The 12,666-nt window shown below is 43.2% G+C and overlaps 1 protein-coding gene across 1 annotated transcript in view; it reads left to right on the top strand.

Moving 5' to 3' along the window:
- The window catches only part of LOC137286351 (multidrug resistance-associated protein 1-like), a 31,605-nt gene that overhangs the window by 18,210 nt on the left and 729 nt on the right, over positions 1–12,666 (top strand). The window contains exons 17-29 of the mRNA XM_067818159.1: positions 497–664; positions 1,492–1,678; positions 1,983–2,094; positions 2,930–3,050; positions 4,120–4,354; positions 5,151–5,461; positions 6,193–6,392; positions 7,499–7,625; positions 7,964–8,065; positions 8,366–8,512; positions 9,016–9,174; positions 9,779–9,945; positions 11,955–12,149. Coding sequence (XP_067674260.1) covers positions 497–664; positions 1,492–1,678; positions 1,983–2,094; positions 2,930–3,050; positions 4,120–4,354; positions 5,151–5,461; positions 6,193–6,392; positions 7,499–7,625; positions 7,964–8,065; positions 8,366–8,512; positions 9,016–9,174; positions 9,779–9,945; positions 11,955–12,149 — 2,231 coding nt within the window. The remainder of the gene's footprint in view (positions 1–496; positions 665–1,491; positions 1,679–1,982; positions 2,095–2,929; positions 3,051–4,119; positions 4,355–5,150; positions 5,462–6,192; positions 6,393–7,498; positions 7,626–7,963; positions 8,066–8,365; positions 8,513–9,015; positions 9,175–9,778; positions 9,946–11,954; positions 12,150–12,666) is intronic.

Genomic DNA, 12,666 nt, shown 5'->3' on the forward strand with positions numbered 1-12,666 from the left:
AAGAAAAATAATCTGCCTGCAAGAATACTTAGTAAAGGGATTGCTTCCATTTTCCAATGGTCAACATTTCCTTTGAGTCTAACTTTAATCCAACAACTTCCGCATTTGGCGTCTTGATGTCACTACTGTTTATATATTATTAAGCATGCTCTTTCCACAAAGATGTCACATGCCAAAAGGGTAATGACAGACACCACATTTCGCGAACACCTGGTATCATGACTATGTCATTGCGATTCGTGAACAAATCCGCACAGAGACATTTCATTTGAACAAACTCGACCGTCTGTTGTTTCTAGAATATTTTGTGTGTTCAAGAACCTTTTTCACAGACAGACGCAGAGAGTGTATTAAGCCAGGACTGTCGTCTACATCTAGAATACGTACTTGTTTCCTATCTCGATCCTAGCATCAACCTGAATAGTGGACAGGGGCAGAAAGTGTCTCCGGCCGGCTCGAACATCATTCTTCATGTAGTGTGATATCTCGTTATCAGGGAATCAACCTGAGTGGAGGACAGAAGCAGAGAGTGTCTCTAGCTAGAGCTGTCTACAACGATGCTGATATCTACCTCCTGGACGATCCTCTCAGTGCCGTGGACAGTCACGTGGGCAAGCACATCTTTAGTAAAGTGGTGGGCAAGACCGGACTTCTCCAGAAGAAGGTAGTCGGCCAAGCATGATCTGAACTGTTGGACACGACCCAGTATACTGGTTGTTCAATAGTGGACGTATCATTCACCTTTAACGCAACACTGTGTAATGCTTTTCTTAATGCTGATTTTATGTAAAACAGTACGTAATAGACAGAGACGACAAAACAGTATGATTCATAAAGAAACAAGAGTATGAAACATCACACAACACACGAGTGGAAAATATCACACGAGACATGATCTTATTTTGGAATCGTTCCTTACTGGCAATTCGAAGGTGAGGATTTATAAAAAAACCTCCTTCATCACTCATGATCGACAGACAGCCGATATACAGCTGGACTATTGCCGAGTTCGGCGTTAAATAAGAAATCTTTTCTTGGTAGTAAAAGGAGCAAGGATTGTCATATAGATTGTGTTACCCAATATTTCATCCGTATCTCGAAATGGAGACAACAGATAGTTCAGACTAGGCATTCTAGCTGTTTAAATGACATATCCTGTTATAAGTGACTCTCAAGATCTGCATGGATCTGCAGAATTTGAAACATCCGTCTAAAGTAACCAAATACATTTATCAACCAATTTGTATAGGGTAATTACAAACTGAATTGAATTAGTCACTAAAAGTAACATAGACAGATGCGTCAAGAGTAACTATCAACTAGTATGTGAGGTTTCCAAGTTAACTTTGTTATAATTCTTTGAGAACTTGATCCTATGTCAAGCAGTGTCAAAAGGGAACAATGCACCATTCTGTATGTTGCTCACTCTTTCTTTAATGTTTGTACTGAATGTTCCGTGATGTTACTAGATCAGCGGTCCATATTCCACAGACACGCATCCTGGTTACCCACGGTGTCCACTGGCTGCCTCAGGTGGACATGATAGTTGTGATGGCCAACGGCAAGATCTCTGAGATTGGTTCGTACAACCAGCTGATGAGTCACCATGGCGCCTTTTCTCAGTTTTTGATGACGTATTTCACGGAGACTAAAGAAGAAGACTCCGAAGACGACGTTGGTATGAAATATCGTATTTATCTCAATACATTTGTTGCAAGGGAGTATCAGCAAGAGCTTCGACCATTGACCGTCATATAGCTGGAATATTGCTGAGTGTGGGATAAAACTGAACCCACTCACTCAATCATCGATATCTGAACAGGGTGACACAATCAACCATGTCACACATCAGTATGGTCTTCTCGAAGCTTAACTATTGTATCAAATGTTGTCGGTTAGTCAGTGCACAACATCAGTTGTATTTGTAACATCCTCGGGATCAAAAATGGCAACTCTCTTAAATAAAGATATACTTATTCCAGTTCAGGAGATGGAGAAGGAAGTATTTGAGCGGCTGAAGGTGCTCCACACTACCGACAGCGAACTGGAGACGTCAGCAGACGAATTTGATCGAACTATTGAGAAAATGAGAAGGTGACCACGAAGTTCTGATCAAACGTCATTGGGGACATATTTGTAACTAATGGTGGTTTAACTGCTCCCTTAAACTTCAGGTGGTCAAATCACTCGAATAAACTGGCTTTGTAACTTTTTCCACCGTTACGATGTCAAACTTTTGTTGTACCTAGGGCTTCGGTTAAAGGTTTTATCAGATTCCTTTGTTTGACTTTGTATGTCTATCTGTATAAAGAAACAAGTCAGCAAGTGCATGAAAGACCTGCTTGACTTCTCGCTGTGAGGTTGCATCTTTAGGGAAACTAATAAAGTCTAGTTTCCTCGACAAGATGTCAACAGTGATACCAATAGCAAGATATACGGTAAACTGGAAACCCCGTGCAAATCAGCCAACTCCGACTGGAAACCACCCTTGCCAAGGTATCTAAGGGCTATTAGTACCTGAAGATCGGGTTTTAGGGCTCTTGAACGCTGCGTGGCTCTCGCTAGCTCGGGCCGACACAGCTCTTTCACGTCCTGAATCGGTCGCCTTGACAAGCGGTATCGATTCACGAAATCTACATCGTCAAATACATCGAGGGGCGCGGTCCTGTTACGATATATCCTTTAGGCATTCTTCCTATTGACATTTTATTCCCAAACATCGAATGAACAAATAAGTGCGACGCCATGTTGTTTTCGTCTAGGATTTACTTAGGACAGAACCTATCTTAGCATTTTCCTAAGTTAAGATATCCTAGGGCTAGGGCCCTATCGAGAATAGGGGCTCAGGAAGGAGAGGTGCATAAAGTGATCACTTTTGTCTAAATATAGCATGAATGTCTCAGCAATGTGTACGTACTGTGGCTTTCAGAGATTCTCTGCTGGAGGGATTGTCATCCTCCACAAGAGTAAAGCGGGATCGGAAGGACAGCAGGGTGGAAATAAATGACATGAACAGGTTGATAGAAGAGGAGGTTGTGCAGTCAGGTGTGGTGAGTATGAGAGGAGGATATGCAGTCAAGTATGGTGACTATGAGAGGAGGTTGTGCAGTCATGTGTGGTGAGTATCAGAGAAAGTTGTGCTGTCAGGTGTGGTGAGTATGAGAAAAGGTTGTGCAGTCAAGTGTGGTGAGTATCAGAGGAGGTTGTGCGGTCAGATGTGGTGAGTATCAGAGGAAGTTGTGCGGTCAGGTGTGGTGAGTATCAGAGGAAGTTGTGCGGTCAGGTGTGGTGAGTATTAGAAGGAAGTTTTGTTGTCAGGTGTGTTGAGTATCAGAGGAAGTTGTGCGGTCAGGTGTGGTGAGTATCAGAGGAAGTTGTGCAGTCAGGTGTGGTGAGTATTAGAAGGAAGTTTTGTTGTCAGGTGTGTTGAGTATCAGAGGAAGTTGTGCAGTCAGGTGTGGTGAGTATTAGAAGGAAGTTTTGTTGTCAGGTGTGTTGAGTATCAGAGGAAGTTGTGTGGTCAGGTGTGTTGAGTATCAGAGGAAGTTGTGCAGTCAGGTGTGGTGAGTATTAGAAGGAAGTGTTGTTGTCAGGTGTGTTGAGTATCAGAGGAAGTTGTGCAGTCAGGTGTGGTGAGTATTAGAAGGAAGTGTTGTTGTCAGGTGTGTTGAGTATCAGAGGAAGTTGTGCAGTCAGGTGTGTTGAGTATCAGAGGAAGCTGTGCGGTCAGGTGTGTTGAGTATTAGAGGAAGCTGTGCAGTTAGGTGTGTTGAGTATCAGAGGAAGTTTTGTTGTCAGGTGTGTTGAGTATCAGAGGACGTTGTGCAGTCAGGTGTTGTGAGTGACATGTGAGGTTATGCAGGCAGGTGTGATGATGGTCAGAGATAAATGAGGCTGTGCAGCTGTGTGCATCAGGTCAGAGGAGGTTGTGCAGTCAGGTGAAATGAGCGTCAGAAAAGGTTGTGGAGCCAGGTGTGATGAGGGTCAATGATAGAAGGTGTTGTACAGTGTGTTATGAGATCTATGACAGTCGGCTATGTCAGAAGAGATCATTATGTAGGGGACGTGTAAATACTGAGATCATACATAAATTTATCATCCTAATCTTTTCCCCAACAGGTAAAGAAGGCAGTGTACCTGTCGTACGCCAAGGCCCTTGGCATCGTGAGCTCCGTGGTCATGATCCTGTCCTTCATCCTGTACCAGGCAGGAACTATAGCGGCCAGTGTCTGGCTTAGCGACTGGACAGATGACCCACAACTCAACAACGTCTCCCTTCCCACCAACAGTACAGAAAGACGAGATAGGACAGTATATTTCATGGGCATTTATGGTCTGTTTGGAGTCGTTCAAGGTACTTCTGAATCTTCACTCTGTGTTTCCGATGTCAGTGAATCATTTTCACAGTTTCTCATAACATTGGCTCCGTGGGAAATCCCTACGTTTTTGTAGATTTTCAAACGCAATCGGGGACGAGCGTTTCAAATTAACCCATAACCAGTCTGAACGTGAAATATCAGAGAATATGACAGGAACGGGGTACTCTATGGTGACACACTGTAGCAGTCTCATTGTAAAGGTAATTAGGCCGAGGGAAGTATTAAGTGCGACATTCAGACAACTTAAGACAGCACAATTTCAACAACTACCCCAGGTTACAGTGGGTTACAATACTCAATACAATATGTGAGGTTGATGGTTCATTTTATGTCACGGAATGCTCAGTTGCCATATATGTCGCCATTAGTTGGAAAGTAAACTGTATGATCCACAGGGAGTTGGGATTGCTAATATCACGCGCCTTTGAGATGGACATCAGGTGATCGAGGGAAAAACAAAACACCTTTGAGTATCTGAGCTGGGTATCGACTAGGCAGCGTTTTCTGGGTGAAGGTCCAGTCGCTGTCTGCGCAGCGTGTAGAAGGGGCAAGGGCCCTGAGCTGATGATGAACCTTACCAACCTGACTGTGCCAGGATGACCTTTAACCCTCTCTGATGCACATGTATCTTAATCTGTAAAACATAAAAAAATGGAGTCTGAGACATGTGCTTCATCCTCACGAACTGATAACCTTGGGGATCTATTACATATTTACCATTCAGATTAACAGGGTCTGTTGCGTGTAATACTGAGGGTGTTTTCTACACAGTTGCCGCCATCACCGTGTATTCTATTCTGATGGCCGTCACGTCGGTTCATGCCTCCAGGATCGTCCACAGCAAAATGCTAGCTCATGTCCTTCGTGCACCAATGTCCTTCTTTGACACGACACCCATTGGGCGGATCCTGAATCGCTTCTCCCAAGACATCGATACTCTAGACAACGAGCTGCCCATCACGGTGATGATGTGGATTGGCCGTGTGTGCACAGTGCTTAGTACCGTCATCGTCGTCAGCTACACCACACCATTGTTCCTGGCAGCTGTCGTGCCCATCTTCTTCATCTACGCCATCATACAGGTATGTGCAGGTGCAGCTGGGGGTCAATGATGATCCTGTTGCCTCGGGACATATGTCATCGGTCATTGCCCCAAATGTGCAAGGTGCTGTGCTGGGGTACATAATCCTATGAAATATGCATGCATATAAAAGACCTCCCAAACAAAACATAAAAGCTACATCGAAAAAAGTTGTTAACATTTCTTTCTTTTCCGTCAAACTTCCAACGCATAAATGTACATTGTTTTCAAAACTTTTCATATGTATTTACATGGTTCGAGTTTGGTTACAGATTGTTCTGAGAAAAACACTGTATTCATAAACAGCACAAACGATCGATTACATCTTCATTATGCATGCAAACGTGTGCGACAACTGCTGAAATTCAGTGGTTTCATCTCGTATGAAACGACGGTGTCATCACCAGTAGCACACTCTAACGAAGGGCCCAGAAGTAGTCCTGGAACGTTGTGTATGATCAATGAAGACGTCACGGTATTCAACCCGTAAGATACCTAGCAAATGTATCATTGCATCATGTACCAGCTACACTTCGCTGATATTGGAGATTGGAGAGGGGCCGTTTGGTATCATATTTTGTTCAAGCGTTCGCTCGTCTCGCTGAAGACCCGGGTTCGATTCCACTCGTGGGTACGATGTCTGAAGCCCTTTTCTCGTGTCCCCCTTCCCCAAGCCAAGCTGGTATATTGCTAAAAGAGACGTAAAACTATGCTCACTCACTCATGTTACAGAGGTTCTACATACCGACATCGAGGCAGCTCCGACGTTTGGAGTCCAAGACTCGGTCTCCCATCTTCGCTCACTTCAGCGAGACCCTGTCTGGAGGCAGCGTCATCAGAACGTACAAGGCCGAGGAGAGGTTCATCAGACACTCCGAGAAACTCGTGGACATGAACCAGAAGTTCTCCTTCGCTTCCAACACAGCCAACAGGTATCAGTTCATTTTCTGCGGTACACCAGGTCTTTCAAGAGCACACCTGTTGGTTATTATATACCTCCGTCTGTGATATGACGAGATATTGATGACTTCAACCAGCACCCATTCACTCACTCAACACTTGTTTCACCCGTGAAGATCGGGATCATGATTGACCTTCAGCAGGTCATGCTTGTTATGTGAGGTAACTCCGATGGTGAAGCTTGCTGGCTTTGTTAATGAATATCATGAGTGCAACGTCGATATCTTGAAAGCTACCATTATTTTCAGATTGTTTTATTGTAGACTGTTTTACGCCTCTGCGGTGTTACACCCACTTCACTAAATGGATAACAGCGGTTAGCAGCAAGAGCATAAGCTATTACAACTTGAAATTCCAGCTGTGTAAAGTACCTGCCCTATCATAAGGAGTCATTGGATCTGCATAACTTAAGAAATGAGCAGATATGGGAATGGCTTTGAAATAAATTAGATTTCTTCGAATCCTTCCAAATTTAAGTCAAGTCCACAAAGTGTTTATTTTAATAAAAGGAGTAATGTAATGACGTGTAGTGGCGCGACTAAGAGTACACTAAGTGCAGACTGCTGTAGAGTTAGTTCAACTTGTCTTTTGACAATTTTAAAGTCAGCAAGAGTGTTTAGCCAGTCACGACTTGATTGTATGCCGAAACCGATTCCTCTTTTCGTAAAATGCAATATAGCGCTTGGAATTGTGATGACACCAGGTGTTTGCGAAAGGGTATGAATGTCCCGCCCTCCCGGAGGCAGGCACCAACCATACAGTTAACATAATAGATGCGACGAAACCTTTTTCACATCCATAAGAAATCTCTGCCTAAAGCAAAGTCGATTGTACACTCGTGACAATACATCATGAGAAGATATTTGTTTCAGCAGTATTACAGCTGCATGATGTTGTTTTTAAACAAATCAGGTCAAAATCGGACAATCCGGTGATTGTCACCATACCGTAACAGAGCATGTGTTTGTTTCCTCACTCGGCACACTGCAATTTAGGCACGGGGGATGATGAAGTTATTGGATAGAAGAACCGAGGGAAACTGAGTGTAACTGTAAACAAATCCCACGCTGTTTGGTAGATGGCTGGGCATCCGGATCGAGTTCCTGGGAGCTCTGGTGGTGTTCCTGGCGTCTCTTCTATCTGTCTTCCTGAAGGATTCCATCAGCGGTGGCACCATTGGACTTTCGGTGTCGTATGCTCTTGATGTAAGAAAACGAATGGTGGTCCATTCCTGGGTCTTTGCAAATCTATCTGTACATGCTATACTGACATCCATATTTATCAGAGCATTAACAGTGTTCAAATTATTGTTGTTATAATCATGCTTCAACAATGGTTAGAGAGCAGCAACCTTCCATTGAGAAACCTTGCGAGCAATAACTTAAAACGTTGCTTGCATGAAAGGATTCATTTCAAGATTGGAACAACTGTTTACGTTGTTACATTAATGCGAACCTGGCTAGGTTTACCTGTAGACAATTTGTCACAAGACTATTTTGTTGGTATCATGACAGAGACAGATTTGACAGTTCATCTCTTCCAGATTACCATCAGCCTTAACTGGCTAGTGCGACTGACATCTGACATAGAAACTCAGATAGTGTCTGTGGAGAGACTGAAAGAATACACTGAGGTACCAATGGAGGTAGGCCAAGAACCGTATTTTCCTTTACACAAACTGAAGGTTGGGGTGTTAATATAATCCACAGGTACCAATGGTGATGGGTATTAAACCATCTCCTATACACAAGTTAAGGGGCTGCAAGAATGCAGAGGCACCAAGTTACCAGGTATACCATTGAAAGTGCTAGTAAACCATATCCTTGGCTGCACAAAAACATTACTCACTATGCTATACATATATAAGTTTGTCACAGTAAGATCATATCATAGCAGTAAGTCAGATCATCAACTATTCTCATTTTTATCCGCAATTCTCTTCCAGGCCGCGTTAAGGATATTTTCTACCCATCCTCCGATCGACTGGCCTAACAAAGGCGAAGTCCAGTTTGACCGCTATAGCACCAGGTTTAGGCCTGGATTAGATCTGGTCCTGAAAGACATATCCTGCCGGATAGCCCCTAGGGAAAAGGTATTTTCGGGTTACACTGACAGAAAACTTGACCAATTTGGAGAGAACGTGTAATTAACGTTGATTCCTCTTGACCGTGCGTGGACTGTCCGCTGAAGTATCCAAACGCCAAATAACGAACGTTCTGCACGGAATTATATTTCCCTTGAGATGTTTTTGGATTGATTCCTCTTTTTGTGAACATATCTCTTTTTGGCGTCTCCAAGGGTGAAACAGTGGTATCACTGGCGATTGTCTGCTATGAAATACTGTATTTGTCAAGCATTGCATAAGTCACGAATACTGTGCTATGACATATTTGTGCTATTGACTGCATTTGTGAAGTTGCCCACTTATTTACCGTGTCACATTCGTCCAAATATTGATCTATGGTCTGTAGGCATGGTATCCGCTTTTCTGACACCAACGACGGGTTTGCTAAACATAAATTGCAAACCGTGACGCAACAGAAAAAAACACTGATAAAACCGTTTTAAATAACAACCATCTCACTCACTTCCCAGGTCGGAATCGTTGGACGCACTGGGGCGGGCAAGTCGTCGCTGACGGTGGCGTTGTTCCGTTTGATAGAACCAGCCTCAGGACACATCCTTATAGACGGATACAGCGTTGGGAATTTGGGCCTACACGATCTCAGGGAAAAGCTAACTATTCTGCCACAGGTACGCACAATAGGCACTCATTCTGGCATGTAGACGACATGATGGTGTGGGGCCAGCCAGCATATGTTCCTCACCTCAATGGCCCAGGTTCGATTCGAATTTGGGCCTACACGATCTCAGGGAAAAGCTAACTATTCTCCCAAAGGTACGCACAATAGGCACTCATTCTGGCATGTAGACGACTTGGTGGTGTGGGGCCAGCCAGCTTATGTTCCTCACCTCAATGGCCCAGGTTCGATTCCCCACATATGTACGTCATGGTATCGCTGGAATGTTGTTAAAAACGGCATAAAATATTACTCACTCAGATCTGATTATATTTCATTCATGGATCCAATCTGTGAAGTCCTTTCAGGGTGTGGTCAATGATAGTGCTGATATAATCAAAGTATTATAAAACCAAACCAATGTACATCTCACCACGGCGTGCTAAAACGGAATTTATCAACTCTTATTATACAGGTGCAGTCTGAAATACACCTATGCGGAACGGTGAAGGTGCAAGGATAACCAGTAAAATATGAATATAATGGTGTCAGCTAAAACCATACCAGCTCAGATTGTTAAGGAATAATACATCCGGTCTTTTCCTCTGATCTTTAAGGACCCGGTGATTTTCGGTGGAACCCTTCGGATGAATCTGGACCCCTTCGGTCAGTACCGAGACGCTCAGATCTGGGTGGCCCTTGGTCAAGCCCACCTGAAGGGCTTTGTAGGCTCTCTCTCAAGCGGCCTGGACTACCAGTGTGGAGAAGGAGGTGAAAATCTCAGGTGACACCAAAATATGCAATAACAGTCAGGCTTGTGTCCAATGATATGGTGTCCTCGGGTTTTGTGAGACTATTCACACAATTCGTACAGCTGTTATATTGGTTTTTTTTTTGAAACTGCAAAGACAGAGATGACAGACTATGAGAGAGAACCGCCCGATGGCGACTTGCATCGGTCTGTAGCTGTGTAACTAGCAACGCTACTGTTCACTGTTTACAAAGGTATCGATTCTATGATCGTAAGGGCATATTGAATAGATTGGCCAGGCTCATTTGACCGCCTAGATCACTGCACATGTTTTCATTCACTGATTTGCCTGGGAAAGACTAGATTACTTATATACTCTGGCGTATCGAGACACCCGTGAAGATCCGGATTAGAATTGATCTTCGGTAGTCCATGCTTGTCGGAAGAGGCCACTCACGGGATTGCGTGGTCAGACTGTCAGACCTGGTTATCATTATTGTGTCCATAATGAGCTGACCTATGTTGATGCTGTTACGTTCGTCACCGGTCGCGCCCTTCCGTAACGTTCACGATGACTCGTCTGTGTCTCTTTGCTTGTTATGTGCGAAAATAAACCAATCCGAACGCCCGTGGTGATTGCGGTGCTTTCACAAAAATACTCCCTTGGCATTATGTCATTGTTTGAAAAATCATGAAAAATATACGTCGTTAAATTGAAAGTACAAAGAATGCAGCTAACTGAATTAACGTGGAGTTGTTAATAAGAATAATGCGATTGAGATTCAAATACACACTTATGCGTTTCTTTACAAAATGGTTCTCATGGGCCCAGTTGAATGTATTTGAGGCGAAACTGCAGACTTGTGTTTGACACTGTACGTGCGCTTCTAACAGTTTTAGGAACTATAGTTAATACATTGCGACTCGCTTTAAAAATAATATTACATTCATATGTAACTAATTCTAATCTAACATTGAACTTATGTTTCACATCTCTTTGGAGGGATTCATTCATTCATTCATTCATTCATTCATTCATTTATGATAGTTTTAGAGTAATCTTTTTATAATTCCATCAAGAGAATAGCATCCGGGTAACACGAATATTCAGTTTGAGAAATGTTTTAAGGTCATTTTTGAGTATCTGCTTAGGTATTCATTGTATATGAAAAAGATATGTTATTTTGTATACTCAGTTAATCAAATCCCATCTATGATTCTTAAACTCAATGTAGACAAATATATTTGGAAATATTAGATGAACTGGAAGTAATGAAGTTTTAATATGTCTTAAACAAATATGTTTCTCTTCTTCTTTTAGTTATTTCTCAAGTTTTAATTCTTTGAAACAAAAATGTACAATGAAACCTCAGTAAATGTGCGACTGCTTCGGCGATATGACGTACCATTGGAAACAGAAAGGAATAGAGTTTTCACTACACGATGCCATTTAGAAGTGGTCAAATGCAACATATGTCATATTTGGGATTTCACTTTCTTAGTAAAGTACAAATTCTAGAACTTTTTTTGGTTGAGTCCCATCCGGGATTCGAACCCGCACCCTCAGAGTCTTTGTGTGCTGGCGATTAGGTTCGAATCCCGGATGAGACTCAACCAATTTGTACTTTACTAAGAAAGTGAAATCCCAAATATGACATATGTTGAATAGAGTTATCGTTGTTGTCTAATGTACATGTAGTTCGGATTTCATGGCTAACACGAAACCCTTCAAGAGCATCACGAGTCGGTTCACGTTATTCGGTTTGTCCCAGAAAAAAACATGATCTGGTCACGAATGGTTCTGAAGCGGTGAACTACACACCTCCACCGTATAGCTGGAACGCGGCGTTACACAACAAACAAGTGAAAGAGCATTGTTAGAATATCTATGTGTCCAGCCTTAAAAGACATGCCTTCCATCCTCCCAACATGAAGGAGGAAATCCGGACAGCACTATCCGGACATGGTAGAATTGGATACCGATGATAAACGTCATAGCGAGTTAGCTGTAGTCTGATCGTATCACATTGTTGACTCCTCAGTGTCGGGCAGCGTCAGCTCGTGTGTCTGGCACGATGTCTGCTGCGGAAAACCAAGATCCTGATTCTGGACGAAGCTACGGCAGCCGTTGACATGGAAACGGACGACCTGATCCAGGAAACCATAAGAACCGAGTTCCACGACTCAACCGTCATCACTATCGCTCACAGACTCAACACCGTCATGGACTACGACAGGTAGGTCGCACTGGGCACACCCCTTCCAAAATGTCACGTCGGCCCACAGAGGAGGAGGACACTTTGGCACTATATTCTACCACGTGACTATAACATGACACGTTCACCAGCTGCACTTGTTGAATTTGGTCCAATGCATTACTATCTAGTGGGCAAAACTTTCTGTTCAGCCATTCAATAGAAGCGTCCAGATCACCTTTAATAGAGAATATACGCCGCATCAAATAATACTGCAATACGTCCATTGTCAATCCCGTATGTCATTTTGTCAAGCAATGGGACGACTCCCTATAACTGGATTCACTAGTACATGCATCACTAGTTTACGTTTCCATTAAATTACACAACTTTTGTGGCAGTAGTGCTAGGACTGACTCCTTACTCAGGGTATAAACTCTCTGAAAATTCAGCCCACGTGTTGAAGAAAGAGGGGGCGTTGCGTTTTGCGTTTACGGTCATGCGATGCCACTGTTCCATTTCTTTCCAATATATTAGGTAGGTAGGTACGTAGGTAGGC

The sequence above is a fragment of the Haliotis asinina genome, chromosome 6 (assembly GCF_037392515.1).
Source record: "Haliotis asinina isolate JCU_RB_2024 chromosome 6, JCU_Hal_asi_v2, whole genome shotgun sequence".
Lineage (NCBI taxonomy): Eukaryota > Metazoa > Mollusca > Gastropoda > Lepetellida > Haliotidae > Haliotis > Haliotis asinina.